Source organism: Triplophysa dalaica, chromosome 22 (genome assembly GCF_015846415.1).
Source record: "Triplophysa dalaica isolate WHDGS20190420 chromosome 22, ASM1584641v1, whole genome shotgun sequence".
NCBI lineage: Eukaryota > Metazoa > Chordata > Actinopteri > Cypriniformes > Nemacheilidae > Triplophysa > Triplophysa dalaica.
Genome location: NC_079563.1, coordinates 16714889 through 16741282, shown reverse-complemented (window position 1 = coordinate 16741282; position 26394 = coordinate 16714889). Strand labels below are relative to the sequence as shown.

Sequence of the window (26394 nt, the reverse complement as noted above, 5' to 3'; positions counted from 1 at the left end):
TATGTGGGGATCAGTGTTGTTCATTTAAAATATTTTTTAAAACATTCAATTAAAAAGAAAATGTTTTTTCTCGTTTTTATAACGTTTCAACAATGATGGATAACAGTTTTGCGCCGCCCGCCATGGTAGCTCGAAGATATTTACGAAACGTGCACGGACGTGCCCCTGACGCCAGAGCCGTAATGGAGGTAGTTTCGGTTTTCAGCGCTACGTCGTCTCTCCTGTTGGCCAATGACAGAGCAGCTATCTCTCGCCTGGCAAATAGCGCAACGGAATGGTCTGGAAGGCCACACCCACAATGGCACTCTCAAGAAAAACAAACGTCTTTACGTAGAGCGCGATTAACTTTTAAACATTAACAACTCTGGAGCAATATAGTTACAGAAAACGTGTTTATGATTTGATAACTGGCCGTCATGTTAAAGACCTGTCAAACATTTATTTGTTTGTGACTACAGTAGTTCACCATTGTAATAAACGTCACAACGACTGAAAAGAGGCATTTTAATAGAGACATCTTTTAGATTTACCAACTCAAACAGTTTAGTTATAAAATACACACATTGATTCTTTAAAGGACCAACAAAATTCATGGAAATAAATACGTACAGTCCATAAGCTTTTCTACATTTTCCCTTTTAACAGCAGCAGTCCACATAAAGACAAACATTATACATTAAAAACACCAGTTATGTATTTTATGCTAAGTCCAAAATAAATGATGAAATCAAAATAAAATTGCCAGTCAACCTAGTAACCGAGCCAATGAATTCCATGAAACATGACTTTAATTACTGGAATACAGGTGTGTTTCCATTCATTATAGAGTGAACCCACAACAAACCTTTCGCAAGGGAATGGCATGCTGCGATAGACCTGAACTCTTGAAAGGTCAACCTATAGGTCATCATGGCCCGTAAAAGTAAATAATACACAGTGGAAAATATAAGCAATTTCTGAAACCACACGTTCAAGATCTTGAACCTCCGCTGTGGTGTAATAATAAACAGAAGAAAGTTTTTCAGAAAGTGAAAACTTCCCTCCTGTAGAGTTTCAGCAGATCATTAAAAGCAGATTAGTGAAATGAATAAAAACCCAACATCCTATTCAAAGGAATTCCAGTAGCCTAGTAGTCTTTCACACACCACTGTATAAAGTCCCTGTGCAATAAGAGAATGTGGTCACAGAGAAAAACGCAGGAAATAAAACTGAAAGTGCTAAAGGCTTTGACCGATGCATTTCTCACAAATTCAATTTTCATGTAGTTTAGTCATGATACAACATCTTACGCTGCCGTACAAAGTTTGAGCTTGAGACGATCATCTCCATTTTTGGGTTTTTAGTTACTAAATACTTTTATGCGTGAAATGTCAGTTGAGGTAAAAATCTCTCACTGTGCAATAGTCCATTAAACATCTTTAAAAAAAAAATTATTGCTTTAGATGAACTCTCTTCGGAAGGCAACACAATTTTTTATAAATAATAGTACAGTATTGGAAAAAATCAATTTCATAGTCTTCAACAAGCAAAAAATAAATAATAATAATGCAATGCTGCTCTGAATAAACCATTGAAATTCTTTCTACATTGAAATGTCATCAGGGTAGTAATACAATTCGTGAAATAAAAGAACACTTGTAATAGTGAGCTCAGAGCATGCACTCGTGTACTTGCAGTGTTACTAAATCAAACGAGGATTTGAAGTTTAGTGCAAGAGGCTTTAGACTGTGAACTCGTGATCCTTTCTGTCTGAAATCGACAAAAAACTGAACAGCGTTCGAGACGTCAAGCAAGAGAGATTAGTGTGCAAACAGGAGAATCAAAATGAACGTACAATTTCTCTTCAATTCACAGTGTATCTTCTGTTTAAGCACCTGATCTATTTCTATGGACAGAAATGTACTTTTACAGTCTTGACAGATCTTTGTGATGAACAAAAAGAAAGTAGGTGAAACCATGTGACGAGTCTGGGTCACATTTAACCACAAAATATTTGTAGTATTTGTGCCTACTTTTGCTGATTTAAATAAAAATAATTGTATTGCAGTATTTTTCTGAGTATGTTTCTGAGAACTCAAAATCAAAATATCCAGACACATTTCAGCAGTAATATATTATTTAAATGTTGTGAAAGCATTACAACGAAATTAATCTTAAAAAAAGTTTAGTTCTGTTTGTGCAAAACATGCTTTATTCTTTACTTTAAATGTAATGATGAAATATAACTCTTGCAGTCTATGTGGTATTATTTTGTTTTCATGCAAGTTCAAAAGTTCAAGTTCAAAAAGATATACTAATTTAAACTAAATAAATATATATTTAAATATATTTCATATTTATATATTTCAATTATATATAGTTTTTTACTTCAGGGGCTGGTTTGGTGTTTTGCTGTGCTACGTGCTACAAATCACTCACAGTTTTGTATATATATACGCAGCACATAAAATTCTCCAAATCTTGTCTATGTCAGCAAATTTCACATCTCCAAACGATATTTACATAGTTTCCCTTCCCGTTTGTCACATAGAATTACAATTCCGTTACATAACGTCACAGAAATGAACTTTGCTTTCAAAATAATATCTAACTACAACATACGCCACACAAACTAGACAGAAATCTCTCTTTGAAAGGAACATATAGTTTGTGCTAAAGTTGAGTTACCCATTCCATGGTGTCCCCAAGGCGATAGCTCATAAATGAGACTTAAAGTGCTCTTGAATGTCCCCCAAAACTACACCAACAGCATACACATGTATGCTTCAAGTTCAGAGACATTATCAAAAGTGCATATCGTACGATTATTCTGGGTTATATACTGATGGAGTGTATAATGCCTCGTTTGCTATGGGCATCTCTACTTGTCACATGCGAAACACACCAGATAAACGTTAAAAGAGGAGGAGAATCTACGGGGTTACACTAAGTGAAAACCATGCGACGGGATGAAAAGTCACCTCCGGCTGAACCCGCAGCCCTCAGAAATCACAGTGAAATTATCAACGAGGCTAAACCGTTTTACCAAACCTTGAGGAGAAAAACAAGAGAACACACACCCATCAGGAGTTTTGAGACACACCTCCATCCTGAATCCAATCATCAGCATGAAAACGACTTTAAAGTTTGAAAGCGTTTGAGCCATGACAGAACCCCATATTATTGTCGTCAAATGGTACTCTCGGTGTGCTTGATCGTTTGGACGAGAGTGTTTTGGCGTGTGTGAGTGTTGGGGATGGACGTAGGGCTTCTGTTGCCGTGGTGATGAGCATTGGGTTGACTGTGAGGGGTCGGGCTGGAGTTCGAGTTGATGTGTGTTTGATTCTGAGTGTGGCTCAGCCGGCGTTTGGACAGACTGTTCTTGTCGTTGAGCAGTGAGGTGGTCTCAACAGGACCGTTCTCTTTTGTCACCGCCAGCGCTGCGGTGTGGTTCGTCGTGATGGTGGGTGTCAGCGGTGGGACGGGTGCGAGGTCCAGACGTGTATGGCTGCTGTCGGGGGACTGCGGCGTGCTGTCCAGCTTTGACGCCAGGATACCCTTTTGGTACTGCGAGCGAGTGACCTGACAATATGAATCAAGAAGATAAAGAGTCAAAAAGAGGATGGAGGCATGTTCGCGTGACATTATTTGAGTTTGACAAGTGTACATGTAAGTTACCTTGACAAACTGCAGGTCGGTGAGGGCACGCACATTAAAATCAGGGATGTATTGTGGAGACGGGGTGTTGTTGAGCTGACTGCTACTGCCGCTGATGGACACAGAATCAACTCTCTCAGTGTAACTCAGCGACGCCGAGCGATTCAAACCGCTCATGTGAGACGGAGAGCGAAACTCTGAAACAAACATTACAACTATGTTACATCACGCTGGAACACGCCTTACTACACAAACGCGCACATACCAACACACTACACACAGCAGGCCTTCCCAATAAACACCACAAAAAACACACACGTGCCAAACACCACACCCACACCACATATACAGTACCAACACCGCATATACCCACACATACATCACACAGACACAAACACTACATATAAACAACAAACACACACAAATGCACCCATGTCACACATACACAGTACTATCACACACCTAACACACACATTAAACACACACACACATTTTTTAAGCACTTGTTAAAGATAAAACAGAGGGTGAGATAGAGAAAGTGACAACAATAAGCCACAAATCACTTCACATGTGAATAAAAAAGTTAAAGCAAATGATTGGATGGTCATTTATCAGTGTGTGAGGAGGATTAGTTCATGTACACAATAGACATTATACACCAGCGTCATCTAGAGGTGAAAACACAATCTGCACATTTCTACACACAAATGGAATGAAGCACAAACAGACACATCAGACGCTGGGCGGGCAGAGATCCAGCGCTCCAGTGTGATGTTTGTGTTGAACAGTTATTCTCTGACAAAAGCCCAGAATGTTCCTTTCATGATCAACAGAGTCACACTGCATTCAAATACAGTCTGTCTATCACAACAGGAACGTTCTAGTGTTATTTATATTCCTTCATCTGTCGGTTTGTCGAAGCATCTAAATATACTGCTCAAACACTTGCTCTGACACATCTGAAGGAATGATTCACCTTAAAATAAAAATTCTTTCATCATCCCCCTCATGCTATCTCAGATTCCTGTGATATGACCGACGGAGCAGTCACAGATATTCAGAGGAGCACACGTGTGTATAATCTGATACCAAGACAGCTCTGAAGGTTTTCGGGCGCAGTGAATGTTTTATTTAGTTGTCCGGGGTCAGGTGAGATGATAATACTGTGTATTGTGGTCAGCCTGTTTGGGGTAAAAGCCAAGGACTGTCCAGCAAGCATTTTGTTACCATTATCACACACTATCAGTGTGCTAGAACACATGTAAATCTATGAAAGTTAATATTTAAAACAGTAAGTCAATGCGTTCTCTGAAGTGAAATAGCGCTTTTTGCCTCTGTTCTAAACCCTTCATCCTCCAAACGGGCTTGTCGTCACAAATATATCGCATTAAATGATAAATCCAGATTGGGAAGTCTTTGTCAATTTCTTTGCAATACTGATTAAAATATTTACTGTTATATACTATAGGATAGAACATTTTGCTAATGTAAACAAATAGTCCAAAAGCACCTGTTTTAGTTACATGTTTTAGTTACATGAATGTAGAACAAAGTTCATCTAATAGAATATTTAGGATGTCTTATCAAAAGGATAAAAACGTCTGATAAACATCTTAGAAACACAAGTTTTACAAACATTCTAGATCATTTACATCGTACAGACATCCTCTAAATATCCCTCCGACAGGAAATCTCAGAGATGTACTGCACATGAGCAATCTTTCAAAAAACAACATCTTGCCGATGTAGATGCGGACATCAGATAGACGTCTCGATGTATGAATAAAATATAGACAAATCCGACCCCCCATTTTTTTTTTAGAATGCATATTTTACATACTTTTGACATCTTAAATTCTGTCTAGGCAGAGGAATCACTAGGGTTTGAAACAGAGCTTGTACACCAATTCATTTCTGTAGCTCTTGTGACTAATAACTTTATGCACTTTCGTCGCTGTTGGGCAGAAACCTGGTTTGTCCTAGTTCGTCCTCTGTTTACATAAATAAACACCGTTGTCAAAGTTTAAAAGCTTTTTTTAGTCATCTTAACTGGTTCATCTTAACTTTCAATTAGCAAAACCCACAGACAAGCACAAAGATTTGGTAGTTAGTATTGAATTAAAAATATTAAGAAAACCGGTTTCCACCAAACAGTGCTGATTTTCTGGTTAAATATGTGATCTTGCTGAACAGTGTTAGTTGTTTTCAGGATTAAAGGGCATCGACTCTTCTGACTCCCCCCACGTCCCCTGTTTAACATGCAAGAGATTTACCTGGGAAACGAGAGAACAGAGAAAATCTCTTAAGCGAGAGGCGACGCAGACCATGCGACACCACAGAAGGAGAGAGCGGGGGAGTGACAGCTGAGGGGACACACATCACACATCAACAGATACATTAAACCTCCATCATCACTGAAACACTACAGACACGTCTCTTACTCCAGTGATTGTGTTACGCTTCCTCTGAAGTCAAACATATTAGAAAGACATTAAAGCAACAGTTTACTAATAAATGAATGAGCTGCGATTGTTCACATCATTCCAAACCCACATGAGTTGATAAAATTTCTTTTTTCAAAGTTCATATAATAAAATGAAAGAGATGGTCAGCAAATAACTATTTAAAGGATTGTTCTTAATTTAAAACTGCTATTATTTGTATTAAGTTTACTATTATAATCTCTATCATAATTAACCTCCAAAAGCATCCTTCATGAAAGTGGACTAATAAATATCTTTTAAATTGAAATTATAGATGTGTTTGATATTATTTATCGAAAAATCAAACACATATTTGAGCGCTAAAATAAAATAAATTCAAATCTTATCCGTTCTCGTGTGTCTCCCAGGGGTAGTCCTAAAATCTTATTCCATGATGAGATGCAAGACCCAATGAGTTCTGACGCCATCACCGTGTCCCCAAATTTGAAATGAGCACTTTTATGTGCTAGCTTTGGTTTGGACTCAAAATCGGAATTATTTTCTCACAAAAACAATTGAAAAGAAAAATGAACACACTTTTGGATAACTGTAATGATGAATGGATTCTTTTTGGAGCTCCAAAATGTTGGCTCCTACTTCTAAACATTACCCAGACAGCACAGGTACGTCTGTAATATGTCTGCTAAAGATCTGGGGCCGATTGTTCAAAAAATGTAATCTCGATCAGAATGATCTGGATTTGGAAATCCCATGTTTTGCTATCCAGGATCAGATAATCCATTTTACTTTTGCGGGGTTTTCAATGCTAAACTGATTTGTATCACCCTGATCCAGAAACACACTTTTTCAGATTACCAAATCTGGATTACTAGTGCTCTATCGAAGGCCTAAACGGACATCGTGATGGATAAAAATATGAGATGGGAAACAATAAATATATATATATATTTCAATGCTTTTACGTTTAGTCAGAAACAAATTGAAATGCCATTGTGTTCACCCGAGAAACTTTGCGCTTAGACAAAAAGAACTGCTTTTGACTGGTTCATCACTAATGGTTGTACCAGTGTAGTTTACAAACAGTGATAAAAAAAACTTTAATTTGGGATTATTTTATGCTGACAACATCTATTTTTCTTTACTGTCAACTACTGAAAAGCTTGCTTAATAGGAAGCCTAATGTCTATTTCTTAATTTTACTTTAACAGTTAGACTTATCAATAGAAAAATACAAATATAATGTCCGTGTGTATATTACATGTTGTATTTTTGTCCGGTTTTCAAGTTTTATAACATTTTGGGTTCCTGAAATGGTTCAGTATAATCCTGTTTTTTTTTTATCAAATGTATCCGATTTTACAAAAAAGTTTTTATCAACACAAACTGACGATTTGATCAAGATCAAAACCTTGATTTGATTTTGTGATCTAATCCAAATTCTCAATCCATTTTTTGCCTTTGAACAACCCATTCTTAAGATTTGATCCAATCCCATAGCCGCAATCCAATCCGATGACTTTCCAACAACCGGCCTGATCTGATAAACAACTTATAACTTATATAAATTCTAAATCGTAAACATCTTACAGACATCTTCTAGATGTCAATGTGACAGCTGAAACATCTAAGAGAATGTAACACTCAAAAGAATTCATCTAGCAGATGTAAATGCAGATATCAAATAGACGTCTTTCAGATGTATGTGTCAACACATCTGATTTTATTGAAAACAATTCAGAAATGAAGTCAGAGCTTCGTACAGCTCTAAAAAGCTCTGAATATCACACTCAGCTTGAGTGGGTTTGGAACAACATGAGGATGAGGAAAAGAACGACAGAAAATTTAATGTGACATCTGTCTCTTACGCAGCGGTTCTTAAAGCACACATTTACACCAGCTGAGCACATAAAATTGAGATGTTGGCAAACTGGCCACAACCGGAGATGAAAGAACAGAAAGAGATGTATACAGATTTCACTGCCGGTGAAATGTGTCCCGTATGCCGCTGGTCTCATTTTGCAACACAGCAGACTAAATTTACAATGATAAAGTGCTTGTGTCTGCACATGGCCACTAAAAACACAGAGAGCTGACAGACTTCATCATTTATACTATTGCTAGACGGCACAAACATCAACACACATATACATCAACCTATAACAAGATTCAGAAACTTCAGGAGTACAGTGCGTTTAAAACTGATAAGATTAGATTATATCCAATAAACACTCACCCAGCGATGGAGCCGTCAACGCCATCACTCCATAATATGAGAAAGGACCCGTCTCAAACTTCATATTCTCACTGCCAGCCTCCACCTCCACCCGACCCTGAAGAACACAACAGAACATCTAAAACAATATCATCTGAAACTCTGAGGGAGCTCATGGAGGTTTCAAATGATAAAAGACATGGTTACTACAATAACTAAATAAATATCAAATCAATATTACAGAGTAAAACTTGAGCAGATGCTTTGGAATGAAAATATTTTTCTGGTGTAGCTTTCATGGATTGATTTAATTCCTATGATGTCCTTTAAGACACATGTTGAGACATATAATAAAAGTGTTTTTTTCTAAACACGCTCTCATTTTGAGTTCTCTACCTGCGCCTCCATTATTTAAGACTACATGGAAGAAAACTCAACAGGACTCCTGCAAGCAGCGTGAGGTCGATAGATTCATTTCTTCAAAAACCAGGACTGGGTGTGACTGGCTTTCAAATCTAGATCGGCGCGTGCTTGAGCAAAATTTACAACGTCAAAGGCGTCAAATTCACACCATTTTCCACCTCAGTAAGGATTCAACCTCTCCTGGTCTTCTTACAAACACGTAACCAGATCACTGGAGCTCAGATGGCATGACACAACCAGACCGTCACTCGATCTTGAACTTCTCTGCTGGCGGATCTATCACATAAGCACTAACACAACACAACAACACAACAGTGTTCTGTTGTGTGCCAGAAAATCAGAGCCAAAACTAAGACCAAATATTCTTCTGTAGATCAAAGCAAAACAAACATATATTAACCAAATCTTTATTTTCATAAAAAATGTAATCGCCTCTCCAATCACGTCCCTCCTCTTTGCCTATTTTCAAATATCCATGAGTGACACACTGTGACGCACTGCTCTGATTGCGATGACCGGCTCCGCCCACTTTAGGCTTCAAAAAGGCTCATCAGGTGACGTGACGGACACTACATCTGTTTTAAACAGTCTATGAATTCAACAGACACTGGACTGGAATGGCATCATCTAGAACAAAACATCTAGAAGTGATAATTAATGAAAATTTGAAATGTTTTTTTTCGCAGAAAATATGGGTGACTTTTATTTTTCTAAAATTATTTTGAATAAATGTCTGAGGTTGAAAGATAAATGAACTGAACACCGCGCAACGGTTAACAGACTCCATGTCTTCATAAAAGCATTCTAGAAAGCAAAACTGCATTTCATAATTCATTTCAATATCTTTTTCGACTCTAGAAATCAGCGGGTGTTGTTGATGTCAATGAGCTCGAGGAGTTCATCAGACATATGGTTGGTGGTATGATGTACTGCTCTGTGACATCACACAGTATCTGTGCTCTCTATGACACTGTGCTGAACACAACAGAAGCTGTGAAGGGGTTAACCTTGTCCTGACAGACCCCCTCCCGCGTGGCACCGTACAAATCCAGGACGTAATTTACTGATCCCAGGGGCCTGAGCGTAACATTGGGCCACTGACCTGTCACAACTCATTCCACCTCCTTGCCTGTCTTCGGTCTTAAGCCGAGGTTTGAGCCTCGTAAGCCGCAGCGCTGATATAGGTCCAGATGAGTTAGAAGTATGCAGAGAGTCAAAGGTCAGTCACTGTACAGATCCCTGATGTACTGTACGAGTCAATATATGATTGGGTCATTTCTGACAGTGAGGACACAGCGCGCATCTTTGATTGGTCGATTAGAGGAGCACGTGTGTTGCGAGTTGTCTGAAGCGGGTGGGATTAGAACGCGATGCACGGAATGCTTTTCTTATGTAAGAGGGATCAATTATAGTGAAGGACGGGGCCTGTCCGATGCCGGCGGGCCTCTGGTAGCTAAACCTACAGTGAGGTTAGACAAGGTCCACGCAGACATGTCTGTGAAACTTTATATCGCCACGCGCCACAGCTGCTATGAAAAGCTTCACTCTTTCTATTCATCATACAAGGGAAACCGTCTACCTAAACTACCCAGCGTTGTGACAGAAAACCTTTAGTACATACAGATCCAGTATATAACACATGAAATTCTGACCAGTTAGCAGCAGAGAGAGACATGAGCATGACTGTCACCCCCGGGGCAACATCAGGAGGGTGAGTGACCTCTGCAAGGTCAAAATGTTTTGATGGGAACAAATCACATGGTAGAAGCCTCGGGGTGCAAACATCATTTCAGAATCATCGCTGACCTCTTATTCTCTACATCCAACCTCTTCCACATAACAACATTTCTGTAGTATACTTGTATTTACTATAGTAAAGTAAAGTGGTTAAATGCATAGATATTTCAATGTTTTTTCATGGAGGCTATATCTAGTGCAATGAGAAAAATGGCTGTAGCATAAGCCTGATAAAAACAATATATATATATATATATATATATATATATATATATATATATATAAATAACAAAGTATAATTTGTTATTTACTATAGTAAGCTATAGTACAGCATATTATCATAATTTACAATATAGTAGTCTGTAGATTTAACTTTAGTAATTGAATAAACTGTGGTAAATACTGTGGTATGGTTTTCAAGAACAGGTTCAAAAACACCATGGCCCCAATGGATTTTACTACAGTGGTAGATGGTAAATACTGTACAGTACAGATGGTAAATACTAAAGTATGCTTGTGGGGTTTCTCTAGTGCAATGATAAGGAAATGGACATAGCATATCTCAAAAGACAAATAAAGTATAATATAGTATTTACAATATACTCTTAAAAATAAAGGTGCTTAAAAGGTTCTTCACAGCGATGCCATAGAAGAACCATCAACAGAAATGTTCTTCAGATGTTAAAGGTTCTTTATGGCATCAAAGAACCTTTTGAAGCACCTTTCTTTAAGAGTGTGGTATATTTAATTAATAATGCTACAGTAATCTGTAGTGTTGAGTATAGTAAATGGTTCAACTGTAGTTTACAGTAAATACTACGGTATACTATAGTATTTGTTTGTGTTCGTATTTTATTGTATGCTAATGAGAAAGTTAATGTACACTTCCTTTGCGCATTTTTATTTAAATCGGACCATCCATCAGTATTTTTATTTACACCAAAACTTTTACAATAGACTTAGAATAGAACAAGTGAGGCTTAATTGTCCGGAAATAATTTTATACTGAAAGCAGAACTTTCATTTAAATAAATCTGAATTGCTTCAATGTCATGTCAGCATCACCCACCTGAAGAATGAGGACAAAGTAGTCGACGGGTTTTCCGTGCTGATATAAATAGTGTTGGAGCGAGCGCTTGTCGTTTTCATTGAACTTCAGCTCTTGGATCACATCGGGGTGTTTGAGGATTCGCAGTAAAACCTTATCTGAGATCTGCAGCGGACTGAACGCGCAAACTTCTGATGAAGGATAAGGATAAGAGAAACACACAGGTTACACTGAGCGGATGACATGAGGACACGGTTCGAGATGATGATGAAGTGCTCACCTGTGGCCAGAAAGCGATGTGCCGCCAGCATCAGCTGGGGAGAGATTTTCAACTTTGATTCTCTCTCGTGTTTAAAAGCTGAAAAATCTCTCTTGTTCTTGTCAGGATTCACTTTCTTTCTGTTACGATTGTCAGCTAGGGAAAAACAAATTCAACATTTTTATCAGACCATGAATCAATCGTTGCGGTCATTAATTTCAAGACACAATAAATGAGAAAACAAACATGATAATGAACGTACTGTAGAGATCAGACTCGTCCAGGATCTCAGATTTGATGATCTCTTCGATGACGTCCTCCAGCGTCACCAGACCCATAACCTCATAGAAGGGATCTCCCTCTCCTTCATTATTCACCTTCTGAACGATAGCCAGATGGGATTTACCTGTGAACACAAACACCCGAGTCAACAGGCACTCAACAGTCTCAGTGCCGGACACTCAGAAATGTAATGACAATGAAATAATTCAGAGCACATTCAGATTCGTCTTTTTGTGGTAATTAATGAGCACAAACAATACAGCAGAGTCTAAAAACTGCATCTCATGAATTATTCATCATTTGCTTTTTAACCATCAGATGGGATGATGGGTCAATGGCAATGATCTGATCTGATCTATAGTTGACATCACACTTTCACGTCTGGAGTCAAGCGCTACTAAACATAGATTTAAGAGCTTTACAGTGGAAATGACGTCTGGAGTGTCTGGAATAAGATTAGAAACAGAGAAAACAGACGATCACAGCGTTAAGTCACAGAACAACATGTTGACTTCCGTAATCTGTTTCCTTTGAGTTATTAAATAATTTGACATGTATATTTAAGTAAATAAATCATTTTTATATTAATAAAGAAAACATAAACGGCTTGATTGCTTTTTTGTATACTTTCTGACATGTTCCGAAGCAAAAGGGCTGTTCAATGATTCTTCACATCCAGAATAAAAGTTTGTGTTTATAAAAAAATTGTCATACATGTATATATATCTAGTAATATTAATAATCATTAATATTTATATATAATTTAAATAGTTTTTTTTAATAATTTTAAATAATTAAATATGTATAAATGCACAGAAGTATATTATGTAAACACAGACTTTTATTCTGGATGTGATTAATCGCGATTAAACGTTGAACAGCTCTAGCGTTCAATCAAATATTCATATATATATTTATTTACATGCAAACTTTTCAGATAATATGACGAAAACTTGCTCCTCTGCAGAACAAAAGAGATTAAAAACCGCCTGTTATCATCAATACTTTTCCACAGGACTCAAATCGTCCGGCTGTATTGATCTGCATAATTTGCTTCAAAACAGCTTTTATAAAATGATCAAATTAATACGCTAATTCTCTCGTGACGTGAGCATAGTGGGGTGATATGAGGATAGACATCTTCACTACAGGAGGCGTGGCAGAAGCATCACAGCTTGAGGTCAAACTCATAGCGAGCCTGTGATTGGTGGAACGGATGACGTTATGTATTCTTTATGAGTGACAGGTGCTTTTGGCAGCATGACATTCCTTTGCCAGAGCTTCATATCGATCGGAAGATGATACGCGGAGCCAAATGGTTATTGATTCGGCCACGGAGGGGAGGCCGAGCACCCGCGATCATCCACAGAAGGTTCAAAAACAGCGGTGCACAAACAGATAAAACGCAGAAACAAACCTTTCTTAAACTCTTCCAGCATGGCATCCAGTTTGGTGTCGTGGAAGACGAAATGCACGGGGTGGTTGTAGAACTTGGTGACCGTTTTGAGCGTCGTGCAGTCGTCCGGGTCGACGAAGGCCAAGTCTTTGACGTACAAGACGTCTACGATGTTGGAACGTTCCGCGTCGTACACCGGTATCCGCGTGTAGCCGCTTTCCATGATCTCGGTCATGGTGTTAAAGTCGAGCACGGCGTCGACTTGAATCGTGAAACAGTTACTGAGGGGCGTCATGACGTCCTCTACGGTCTTAGTTCTGAGTTCCAGGGCGCCCTGTATGATGTTGAGTTCTTCTTTGACCAGGTCGTTATACGGCTCGGTGACCTTGAGCATCTCCACTAACCTCTCCCGGTTGTACACGGTGCCGATCTCCTGGCCGAGCACGAAGTCCAAGAGTTTGCTGACTGGGAACGACAAGGGAAAGGTGAGTATCATGAAGAACTTGGTCAGGACGATAGTGTTTGCGCCCACCGCCAAACCGTGCCGCGAGCAGAGCGCCTGCGGCACGATTTCGCCGAATATCACGATGCCGACCGTCGACGCCGCTACGGCGCCCAGTCCGGACCCGATCAGACCGTCCAGCAGAATGGTTAAGGTGGTATTCACCAACACATTTCCAAGCAGCAACGAGCACAGCAGGTAGTTGCCCTTGTTTCGAATGGGCTCGATCTTACGCGCGTACTTTTTCTCCTTGCTGGTGCCGCAACTCTGTACGATGCGAAGCTCCATCGGATCCAACGCCATGAGTCCCAGGTTGAGACCGCTGAACATGCCGGACAGCCCCAGCAGGCAGGTCACTAGAATGATCTGGAGCCAAAGAGGCAGCAGAGATGCGATCTCCTCCACGACCAACAACTTTCCATCGTGATCACCCAGCCGGTACCATTTATCGTCCGGACCAGTCCTGACACACAAGCTGTACGTCTTCTCCTGCTCACTTTTACGCAGTGGCTTCACGTTCACACTCACCAAACCCGACGATCCAAAGCTGCTCACGTTCATGAGACCGCTGATGCTCAAGTCTTTGGTGAAATCCTCACAGGTCCCGTTTGGCGCATCGTCCGCGAACCTGATGTGGGATGCTGAGTCCGGGCGCAGGTGTAGCCCGTAAAACCTGAGCTGGACGCAGCTCTCCTCCGTTAACTGGATGATGCCGTCCTTTGTAGTACCGGCCGGCTTGTTGCTGCGCTCCAGCCGCATGCCCAGGATCTGACTGCCGGAGTCGTGGCTCGTCGTCTCCGACCGTCCGCTGACAGAGCTCCAGAGGACAACGATGAAAGTTAGAAGACACCCGTGTCCGCTCCGCTCCGTCGCCATGTTTGTTGCGCCCTCGCCGCGAGAGCGCTCTTTCACGCGCGGACGCGCCTCCCTCGTTTGCATAATGCAAATGTGTGCACGCCCACCGCGGTAGCCTGTCAGGTGAAGCTGTTTCGTTGACCGTTGTCCGAAAATTCCCGAAGTCCCAAAGGGAGTGTGCGGAGGGAGGTATGTCAATGTTTCAATATGGCACGTTTGCGCTTAAAAAAAAAAACCGAGGCCTTATCATAATGAGGTGGTGATTTTTATGATAGGTTTATAACGAATATTAGAGACAATCAATTAAAAATAAAAATAACATACGTTTTTTTTTACCGGATGTTTTCTTGCTGTAGCGCGCGTGCTACTGTTATGTAAACTCACGTGGCAATAGCGCGGTGGCTCCTAAAATGAAGAGAAAATAAATAGTATCCTTTTATAACATACATTTTTGCATTTGATTACATTGTGAAATAGGCTATTTTGAGATTTTATTTATCACGTAATTAAATGTTATATATTTAATATATTATATATATATTTATTATTCCTAATGATGCTTCTTCTTCAGTTCTCTGTGATTCACTAAAGATAATCATTCTGTGCACACTTTCTAAATCTAAATCTGAACAAATCATACATTAGCCAACAAATTTTAATATGATGTATAAGGACTTCACAATTAAAGTGTATCTATTTTGATCTTTTTTTTTAATTAATCATTTTTAATTTAAATTTGAATTATAATGGAGAAAATGGCATAGATGCCAATGATTTGACAAAAAGATGAATGACACAAATACTTTAAATCTTTATTTGATCAAATTCATGTCGTGTGATTTTGGTGTGATATATTATATTCTTAATTAAATGTCATAATCTGATCAAAGGTGTTTTAGAGAAAGAACCAGACAACATTATTTTGGTAAAAAGTAGGTGAAAGGTGAATTTGACAATGCAGATTTTTTATTTAATCACATTAAAAGAGTACATGTTATTATAACCCAATGGATTTGACACTTTTGGAAGTAATAACTATTTAGTAAGGAAGTTATAACTTTCCATGATGTGTCCACAGACTGAACCCTAATGAAAGCTAAAGCAACAGCGTCCTCTAGTGTTACAAAGAAAGAAGAATTTGGTCATGTGATCATGTTGTTTTTAAAATATTGCTTTGATTTTCAGGATAATGCATTTTTACACCCGCATTTGGAAAAAACATGGAAAATACAAAATGTCCTACATATTTTTATTAACTCTATTATGAGTCTACTGTAAATATGACTCACTAAAATACCCTTTAACTTACACGGTCCATGGACCGGTTATCATGGGATATTCTCATTGGCTCATAATCAATATATCTGCAGAGCGTACTCATACCTGAAGTCTCCATCAGCTTGCATTTCATCATCTTTCATACACAAAATAGTTTCTCTTTCCAGATGTGTGCATTACCACCTGCTGAGACAGGCTTGCTTTCAACTTAACGTTGACTTAAGAAAAAAACATGTACATTTACATTACATGTACACTTTCCAGACTCTGAAATGACTTTTAGAGCTTCATACAGAGACTTTTAAAGTGGGCTACACAATTATGAATCACATCATTTTACAAATACACAAAAACTCATAGTGTGATCTGAATTTACACGATTGAAACAGTGTGTTCAACATATATTTTGGCTATATGATTGAAGTAATATGAGGTAAGGTGGGATTCACGCCTGCTTTGTCATCAATTGTCCTTCAGGTAGAAGCACGTCCACAGTAAAGCTGATCTTCTTTGAATGAATCACACTGTATGTGTTGTCAAATCGGACCACATCTGGACAACGAAAGAATCAACAACAAAAAGAATGAACCACTTGCACATCCAAGTTACAGTAAGATTTGTAAAAATCAAATACAAGAAATGTTGGCATACTGATCATAAAACCTCTCACATATCTGAGTCACACAAGCAAACACTATAAAGACTTAAAACGTGTAAAGAAGTGTTGAAGTGTCAAAGTGCAGAGATGTTATAGAGACTCACAGATGCCTGCATCCTCACAGGTGTGAGATCCGTCCTCTGGAACCAGGTGGGAATTGTAGCGCTGGATGGGAATGATTTCCTGCATGTCTTCGCGTTTTTTTGTGTCATTCCCTTTGGTCTTCAGGAAGAGTCCAAAACCAATATCAGACCCTTCACTCGCAAACTGCCATCTATGAATTAAAAAAACATGACAGCACAAGTTCTTATCGATATCCTTCATTTCACCTCACATAAAATAAATAAAAAGATGGTAAAAATGGATTACCTGCATTCTGCATACTATGCATGCAGTGTATACGAAATATTGTATATCTTCAAAATTGTCCTAGCATTTCTAATCTAGTAAAACTGGAAATAAAAGATGTGACGGATGTGTTTTACCGTAGTAAGCAGTTGGGAAAGAGAACCTCATACTCCAGCTGGTAGAAGGACCCTCGACCCACAGGGACGTTCTGGTCATACTGAACTTTTATAGATTCCCGCACGTAATATGATTTCGGCACTACTCCGCCATAATTTAACTGAAAGATGGATGACAATTGAGAGAGGACAACAAAAGGTTGTTTATAATATCACACTAGTAAAACTCACCATGGTCTTACAGTAAGGGTCTCCATCGGGGTCGGTCCTGGAGCCTCCGTAAATGACGGGTAACTGATTCGCATCAATATAGTTCCTCAACACCTCCTTCCAGTTCGCTGTCGAGTGGAGAGAAATAGATTTGACACATTTTTTGAGGATGATGTGTGGATCGTGTGCAAAACTCGAAACTATTTACCACCCAGTATGATGATCTTCTGTCTCGTTTCTTCACGCAAGAAGTGTTTCACCAGGTTGTATGCAATTGGAAGAGTTTAGGGGCTGTGAAAGTGATTTGATTTTTTTTAAATGCGAGCACTGCCATTTTACTTGGGTCATGTCATGCATTTCAGAGTGACTTTCATGTGGCAAACCTTTGATCAGAAACAGTCTTTTAAGGTTCTCTGGATAGTTCTCTTCAAACATGGTCAGAACCTGCAGGTGAAAACGATTGATTTAAAACTCTTGTTTTACTGTAAACGGGAAACCTGGAATCTTAACATTGGTTAACAATCTGTAAATAGTAATAGCCAGATGCTTGTAACAATAGAACATACCTCGCCGTACATCTCAACAGCAGGTTTCCACAGATGTTTCATGCCAAGTCCCTCGCAGTCATAGATGATGGTGATGGCTTCGATGTACTTGCCGAGCTGAAGAACCAGAAACAAACAACAACACATCAACACAGAGATTCTACACATGCCTCCTTTGTTGAGGTTAAGTTAATAAATCCTAAACATGCATTAACGTTTGAAACACCTTTTCAGACTGCTTCTCGCACTCCCGCCGTAGTATTTCAGCATCTCTGACTTTGGTCCTGAGACAGTCCTGTTTGCTAGCCGACAGTAAGAGACCCTTGGGGTCAAGAGGTCCGATGATGTCATACCAGATGGGACTTCCTTCACGATCGTAACCGCACAATCCACCGGACACGTAACGCTCGATGACCTGAACGGAAGAGAACGATATCTCTTTATTCACACCGAAGATGGGTCCATTGGAGAAAATCATTTTGGTGATGTACCTCTGGTGGCCTCCAGTCCTGAATGATTTTGTCGACTTTCATATGCTTGCGAAAGTCCAGGTTCTGGGATTTAAAAGCGTTGTTTGATGTCATTTATGTTAATCATCATTCAAATAAGAAAACCTCAGAGTTAAAAACCTTTTGCAAGGTTCAACTGTGTTTCCTAAAAGTGCATTTATGTACCTCCAGGTGCTATTAAAATGCTTAGAAAGCTGTGATGTTACCTTCCTAAGCATGGCCTCAGCCTTCGGGACATTAAAGCTTCGGGCTGCAAAAGAAAATCAATAAAACGAATGATAAAACAAACAAAGAAAAAACCTTCAAACTGATTTACACGGTGAAGTCAAAATGTAAGCTTGAAATAAGTCACGCTTGAGAATGTGAATGCAGAAAGATCAGAGGGTAAAAGCAAATAATTTCGCAACGCAGATCTGAAGGATTTACAAGAATGTCACCTTGAACTTAATTCTCCAAATAATGGTTTTGGGACGCTCTATCAAGAGAGAATATTGATTTCTAGATAAAGCCGCTGTCTGAACTCAAAATGAAGTTCACAAAAAATACATATTTACCATTTGATATTATTTGCTTATTATTAAGTCTATAACATTATCAACGTATAGATTTATGTCATGATGTCAACATGAGGGATGCATTGTCACTTCACAAGCTATTGTTAATTCAGTAGCAAGATTTTGCAAAGGCACTCATAAATCCAGGGTCAGAGGTCAGCAGATCTAACCCATGTGACACAGATAAATGCTACAAGTAATATTAAAAATATGATAACATGCATAATTCCCACTTTCCTGAAGGAGTTATAATATGAGCTGGCACAAAGGATGGAGAGTTGCATATTAACATGATTTGTAAGTAAAAGTATTTTTTTTGTCCAACTTATGTGATGTCCAGCAGTATTAATGTTGATAAAATATATGATTGATTATTAATAATGATGAATTATTAATTATTATAGTCAAGTCACCTCTAAGCCAGCGGAGCAGGTAATGATCAGTTTGATTGGGCAGCTGGTCACACACATCTTCTAATCTCCCCTTGAACTATTCAGAGAAATCACAGTTAAACACAACAGTGACATGCATGTCAATCTGAAGCCATGGCTTGCATCTCTTTCTTTCAAAACTATTTAATGTTATTTAATATGACATCCAAACAGGATGCCTTTAACAATTCCAGCCTGAAAATCAAACATAAAATTGTTCAAAAAGAAGTTTTGTATGCATGATTTACCTGTGTCAAGGCCTCGGCTTGTTTGGGACTGAGATCTCCTACTCGTCCGCTCATTTTGGCTGTAATGGATCAATGGACTCTTGTCATAGTGCACCTGTTATTTATACACGACCATGAGTGCGATCAATATAACAGAGGACAAATATAGAGTAACGGTGAACAGTTCTATATATCATACAGAGAATTAAATTAAAGCCATTCTCTCATCAAAAATATCTATAATAAAAAATGGGACTTGACCAGTCTATTTAATACAACAGCTATTTAACTGGAATATACCTATTCATATATCAAATATATTAAATATTATATTATTATGAAATGAATGAGCTGTAATTATCCAGTATTTGAAAAAACATGTTATTTCACTCATTGTTTATTTTATTAGTCATATATTGAAGATTTGACAATATTTGGTGTTTGTCAACAGTGACGGACTTTTTAAAAGGTCTGCTAAATAAATAAATGTCATTTGATTTTTTTATTTTCAATTTACTTTTGCCGTTTTTGCCTTTATTTGTACAGTTCAGAGAGGACAGGAAGCGAAGTGGGAGAGAGAAGGGATGGTTCTTTGTGGAACCAAAAATGGTTCTTCTATGACATGGCTGTAAAGAACTTTTTAATCACCTTTATTCTTAAGAGTATAGAGTGCGTTTCATAAATTGCTTCTGTTTTTCCCCTGAACAGCTTGGGATCAAGCCACCAACTGTGCTTCCAGGAGGAGATCAAAGTTCAAAGAGTGTGTTAAGCAATATAACAGCCATCGACAACTGCAATGAGCACGTTTGTGTGGTGTGTTTGAGAAGGTATGGAGGAGAAGGAGGTAGAACTTAATCAATGAAGGAGGTGGCGAGGGAAAGAAAAAAAAATATTTATATTGTATAATTATAAAAAAGTATTATGTACTGCCTGTCTATGTAAAATTATATTTTAATAAAACTAAAAAAGTAGAAAAATACAAATTAAATAAAACTTAAGGTCCAGTGTATGAATTTTAGTGGCATCTAGTGGTGAGGTTGCAAATCACCCAACCAAGATGTCACCACGTTTTCACCTTCTTTGCAGAAGGAGATAACGTCTTTACAATTTATCCTTTTAGGGCTACTGTAGAAACAACATGCACCCACGGTGTATGTAGATAGAACAAAACCTATGAAGTCATAGTTATTGGATATTATATTGCATTTCTGTTTAAAGATCCTACAAAAAATGACACACCGCACCTTTAAATATAGCATTGACTGTTTTATTAGTTCATAGGCATTTATTAATAAGCATTACAAAAATCCAGCCACGAATTAAACAGATACAATTTACTTTACAATACTTTACAGAAGGAGTGTTACAGGATAAAGACATCACACAGATGAGACAAAAAGAGTTTGCACTAGTAATCATCTTCACAAACAGGAAAGATTCAGATGGCTTTGAAGAGTTCTCAAAGCACTGTGTGTGATTCAACGCTTCATTAAACGTCTGTTCTGTCTCAAGGCACATTAGATATTTTTACACTTACTCGCTTCAGTATTAAGTGACTTTTGTAATCTTACCCTACACACTTGCATAAAACAACCATCTTATAAAACATGCATGAGCATCGTCACAGTCCGTGATGATAACACCTTCCATTGATATATCACAGTACCTGAACTTCGATGAAGAGACAGAAAGACAAAAGTCATCAGAATGTTGTAAACGGTGATATTTTAACAATAAGAATTGTTTGTTTAGCGAATAGAAGTTAAGAGAGTTGATCACAGCAGATCTACCGTCAGACTGCTCTGTTAACGCCACAGGTTTATTCAAACACTTCATAAAGTTTAAATCCAACAAACGACCAGTATGGAGTATTCATGGTTAAGATGGAGTGCTTCTTTGGTTGTTGGTCACTTTTTACTCAGAAATCCAAACATGAATATTATACAATATATCTCATATTGACGACGATAGGGAAGGTTTTCTTACAAATACCAAAAGTACACAGTAAACTCTCAGTCTTGTATGTGCATATGAACCACGTTTCTGCTTTTTAAACATCGCATTCGTCGATCTATAATCTTTAATCACATGTAGGGATATTTACAGAGAAATTCAATGCCCCCATTGCTCATAAGTGTTGTTTGTTACCATTTTCCATTCAATGGTTTTTAAAATAAAATTCTAATGTAAAACTGATCATTTAAAAACAGTACTTGACGTTATGCAAACGCAACCAAATGCTCAAATTAATATAACATTGTAACTAGTAAACAGGTCCAGACGGAATCTGCAACCATGCGGAAAGGATTTAAATATGGCAGAATGTGTTAAACACGAGCTGATAGCTTACTCAAATGAGCCGAAATGTTTCGTTTGTGAAAACAAACAGCAAACGGAGAGTTCTGCTAGTGCAGATTCCATATGGACCAACAAAGGAGTCATGAACTCAAACCTGTATTTTATCAAAGTGCATAAAAAAAAACACATTTCACATTCTAGCGGAAGTGCTTAAACTAAGACCATCACTGTAATATAAAACCGGCCTGTGGAGGAAGACCAGCACCGGGTCCTTGAGTGAGGGCTTGTGGGTATGGACATGAATATGAAGGTACCGTGTTTGGTATGCCTGCGCTCTGAGGCACGTAAGAACTGAGAGCATCAGGGTATGAAGACAGCTGGGGCTGACCTGACGGTTGAGATGTTGGTGTGGATCTTACGTGAGCTGGAGAACCATTAGCAAGCCTTTGGAATGGGGTGTTTGGGGTCTCCTGAGATTGAGAATGATCATTAGAGGAACTCTGAGGAAGCTGAACACCCCTGAGCACCATCTCTCGTAGCTTATCGATCTTCACGCGTCTCAGGTGAGCCAGCTTCCTCTTGCTCTGGTAGTCATCGATGAAGCTGTCCAGAGTCAAGGATCCGTCCAGAAATGTATCAGCCATGATCTAAAAAACAAGCAGGAGAATCTTTAGACGTCACGCCACCCGTAACCAATGTGGTGTAACAATTCAAACCTTACCTCTGTTTCTTCTTCTATCTTTGCTCCCTCTGTTTGCAAAAGAGCCAATAATGTGTCCAATGAACTGCTGCCTGAAAATGATCACATGATCACTTTTAAAATAACTTCAAATGAATATTCCTCTGTCAAACTATGACATGCTTAAAATGACAATCCTCAGAATAAAACACTAGCAGAGTTTTTATCCCCAATTGTAAAAGATATAAAACACCCCAGCAGGTGCTCTCTCTGGTGTTAATAACAGTGGTGTTGAGTTCCTCTCTTCTTTTGCCTTTCAGGACTCATTCAACAAGTCTTTTGTAACTAAGTAAGTCAACTCTATTGACTTTATTTAACCATTACAAACACACTTGCTATACAAAGCGTTCCTCACCTCCAGGTTATAGTTCAGTCTTTTGATACAGATGAACAGAGAACACTGCGTTTAAAGAGTATTTTTATAAGTTTTCAATGTCCTGATCACATGATTAATGGGTTTAGAGCTTAAGACATTAGCAAACTGGCCTGATATGAAGGAAGCATAATGTGACAGAACAGGTTCACCCGGATGTTTTATTATTTGACTTCATGCCAAAGAGAGAGGACAGAAGGAATTTAATCAAATCAAGAGGTTAATATATACAGTGTGTACACAATGACAACGCCAGCTCACCCAAGGTGGATTTGCGGAGCTGGTAAGATTCATGTAGTTCTTGTAAGCTGCGGTAGAGTTTGGTCAAGTGAATCTTCTGATGGTCCAGATCCGGCTGTAGACTGAGATTCTGTTCAGCCAGACTGCGATTACTGGCAATGGTCAGCTCTTTATTCTGCTGCATTTCACTCATCTGTCATAAAAACATGAGTCAAAAACCATCCCGATCTCATCTTCATCCAACTTACTATCCTTTTTGTAAATGGCATGTTACCCGTACCCATTACTATTTTGTGTATTACTATTACTTCTTTTTTGTATGTTACAACTTCCACAGTCTAAGAAAGCAGATCAGGCTTACATTTCACTGCAAACTGTTTTCTGCATAATATAACTGTGTATATGAGAAATAAAAGAATTGAAAGAGAGATTTGGGCTCTGAATGACTGTGAAATGAAACCCACGAGTCTGACTTCAAGAAATAAAACTTCAACGAACACATACACAAGTGACTATGATTCATTCTTTTGGCCAAACCCTGGTAGTGATATCAATACAAACCTTTGAAAGGTGTTTCCTTTAGTTATCGCTTTTCTATGCAAGTATTGATTTTGTAAAACAAACGGATCTATTTAACACAATAAATTAAGTTTACTCAAGGAATAACAGAGAAAAGGAAGAAGCTCCAATTTAATAAAACAATAATAAGAATATAATGAATACTATCACAACGCTTTGATAATACACAGATAAACAGATGTGTTTTGAAACAATGCTTTACAAGGATATTATTATAAATGTTTTAAGGTGTTTTTTAAAAAAAACAGTTCCTTATAATCTCGACAATTTAACATCAATTTAAAATATGAATCACATCAAACTAATATCATTAAATCTCGTAATGTTATGGCTGGATAGGTGCAGTAACGTTACATTAGAAACTGACAGGCAGTCTGTTCACATTCACTCCATCTTACTCATATAAACAGAAGATTATATTGACAGTTTTTAAACACATTTCACAGTTTTTTAAGCTTTCTTCACACAACACATGAACAGAATTACAGGTATAAGATTGAACAACACAGTAAATAAAACAGGCAGTGAATGATGACATGAGCTCGAGCACTTACCTCGTCCATTTCACAGATCATGTGATAAAGTTTATTCTCGTCATCCAGAAGTTCATTCAGCTGTGTGCTGGTATAAGAGTGAAATCTGCTGTCAAACGTCGACATTTCTCACAAGTCTTTGTGTTATTGTGATTTCTCTCAGTCTCTGTGTGTCTCCGCCACCGCCGCTGCTGTAGGGAAGCTCTCGCGTCGCTCCAACACCGGAAGTCGAGTAATTCCCGTCAAATCAGTGCGTCTGAATGGGCGTGACGTCATTTGCGCGTCACAGACCATTCATGGATAAAGGATGTATTTTTTGTTTTATTTGAAATTTTATTATACATATTTATTTCGTCACAGTTTTACTTATATCTTTTATAAATATCATTTATATTTTTTCTTTGCACGTTCATTTGATGTAGCTCTGACTCTTATGTCAAGTTCTTTGTAAAGAAATAGGCTAAACGATGTTTTATTTGTTTGGAAACATCTATTTAATATTTGTTTTATTAGGTCATCACTTTTCATGTTCAAGAAGAGATGGGCAGGAGTTAAGCAACTATACATTCACTTATTTTCTTGGCTAATATGTATGAAATATGTCTTGTTCTTGTCACTGCCTCAGTATTGAACAATGAAAGAAAATGTGTTTGTTTGGTTGTGCAGTCATGCTCCACTGGTCTAGAGAGATGTTTTAAAGCAAATATAAGCATATTATTCATAAAACAATTAAAGGGGAGGTTCACCTTCAAAAGGAAAATTCTGTCATCATTTACACACCCTCTTGTCATTTGAAACCGGTTTGACTTCTTTCTTCTGTAAAACACGAAAGAAGATATTTTGAAAAATGTTGGTAACAGAACAGCACAGCCCCCTATTCACTTATATTGTAACCAATGCAAGTGAAGGGGGGCTGTTAACAACATTCTTCAGAATATCTTCTTTTATGTTCTATGGAAGAAAGTTACACAGGTTTGAAACGACAAGAGGGTGACTAAATGATGACAGAATGTTCTTTTTGAAGGGGAACTACTAATCTTTTTTAAATGTGGGTTTTAAATTCATACATGTAAGTTTTCAATCTGTTAACTCTTTTGTTATTGGTTTTACCATAAAATCACACATATTTGTTTTGATTTGTAACACTTTTTGTAAGTGTAGTCTGAAGGGTCTCATCAACAGATTCATGATCAAATGCTGTAAAGCTCAGCTGGCTGTTAAACATTTATAGAAAAACAGAAGAGAGAACATGTGCATGATGTTTAGGCCACTTTCTTTATTTGAATTAAACTAATAAACAAACAAACAAAATCCACTGCTCTCAAATGAAAAATGAGAAATCTTCAAAAACTGTCAAATTACAGAAATAAAATAAACACACTGCAATTTCTAAATTACGATTATCTGATTTAAAAAAAAGAAAATGTTACAATATGAACCCAAAATCTATATCGACAATCCAACTGGAACATTTAAAAAAATGTAACGCAACAGTTTAATTTCAATAATTTCTAATACAGTACCTAGAATCAGTTTATATCTAACTATAAATCTATTTATTTGTGATTTTCCCACTAGATTCTATGAAATGCAAATTAAATATCATACAGTGCAAATACATGTACAATATGATTATATAATATAATCATAAACATAATTCAAATATCTTTTTTTTCAGGTATTCTCTTAGTTTCCAAAATGAATACGTACATCAGTCTTACTGTGTTTGAATCTGAACGAAGACGAGTGAATCTTGTGTACTGACACAGCAAATGTTCTCTGTGTGTGTGTTTGTGTGCCAGACTGGCATCGGCTCTGTGGAAGATTTAATTTAAGAATCTTGAGCGAGATCCAAAGATAAAATGACTCACTTGCAACATGGTTGGTGTGGGTTTGAGAAATATACGTCACTCGCTGCGTTAGTAATGTACATAAAAATATCACACATTTGCTTGTGTGTAA

At 38.0% G+C, this 26394-nt stretch overlaps 3 protein-coding genes across 4 annotated transcripts; all 3 read right to left on the bottom strand.

Annotated features, from left to right (window-relative positions):
- Positions 1–435: 435 nt before the first annotated feature.
- On the bottom strand, positions 436–15097 carry LOC130411941 (metal transporter CNNM4). Of its 2 annotated transcripts, XM_056736962.1 has the most exons (8): positions 13459–15097; positions 12022–12165; positions 11781–11915; positions 11522–11691; positions 8314–8410; positions 5910–5999; positions 3658–3833; positions 436–3561 (listed from the first exon to the last, which is right to left on the bottom strand). In XM_056736962.1, the coding sequence occupies exons 1-8, from the start codon at positions 14876–14878 to the stop codon at positions 3169–3171; spliced, it is 2625 nt and encodes an 874-aa protein (XP_056592940.1). In that variant the 5' UTR covers positions 14879–15097; the 3' UTR covers positions 436–3168. The 2 variants fall into 2 exon arrangements, with proteins under 2 accessions (XP_056592940.1, XP_056592942.1); XM_056736964.1 differs by lacking the exon at positions 5910–5999.
- A 641-nt stretch (positions 15098–15738) lies between these two features.
- sec14l7 (SEC14-like lipid binding 7) lies at positions 15739–19794 on the bottom strand. Its single transcript, XM_056737362.1, is given in 13 exon segments — positions 15739–16624; positions 16835–17004; positions 17216–17355; positions 17426–17532; positions 17613–17681; positions 17684–17695; positions 17788–17848; positions 17971–18066; positions 18176–18364; positions 18441–18503; positions 18665–18708; positions 19426–19501; positions 19692–19794. Coding segments are annotated over 13 exon segments (1188 nt in total). The 5' UTR covers positions 19746–19794; the 3' UTR covers positions 15739–16517.
- Positions 19795–20921: 1127 nt separating this feature from the next.
- Positions 20922–24639, bottom strand: vps37bb (VPS37B subunit of ESCRT-I b). The gene is made up of 4 exons (XM_056736512.1): positions 24454–24639; positions 23342–23513; positions 22690–22760; positions 20922–22615 (listed from the first exon to the last, which is right to left on the bottom strand). The coding sequence occupies exons 1-4, from the start codon at positions 24556–24558 to the stop codon at positions 22193–22195; spliced, it is 771 nt and encodes a 256-aa protein (XP_056592490.1). The 5' UTR covers positions 24559–24639; the 3' UTR covers positions 20922–22192.
- Positions 24640–26394: the final 1755 nt, after the last annotated feature.

Coding starts and splice junctions, on each gene's coding strand:
- LOC130411941 (XM_056736962.1), bottom strand. CDS start 14,878: ATGCAAACGAGGGAGGCGCGTCCGCGCGTGAAAGAGCGCTCTCGCGGC. Junction 12,166..13,458: donor GCTGGAAGAGTTTAAGAAAG/GTTTGTTTCTGC, acceptor TTGTGTTCACAG/GTAAATCCCATCTGGCTATC. Junction 3,834..5,909: donor TCTGTTCTCTCGTTTCCCAG/GTAAATCTCTTG, acceptor TGTTTGTTTCAG/AGTTTCGCTCTCCGTCTCAC.
- vps37bb (XM_056736512.1), bottom strand. CDS start 24,558: ATGTCGACGTTTGACAGCAGATTTCACTCTTATACCAGCACACAGCTG. Junction 22,761..23,341: donor GCTCCGCAAATCCACCTTGG/GTGAGCTGGCGT, acceptor GATCATTTTCAG/GCAGCAGTTCATTGGACACA. Junction 22,616..22,689: donor AGATAGAAGAAGAAACAGAG/GTAAGGTTTGAA, acceptor CTTGTTTTTTAG/ATCATGGCTGATACATTTCT.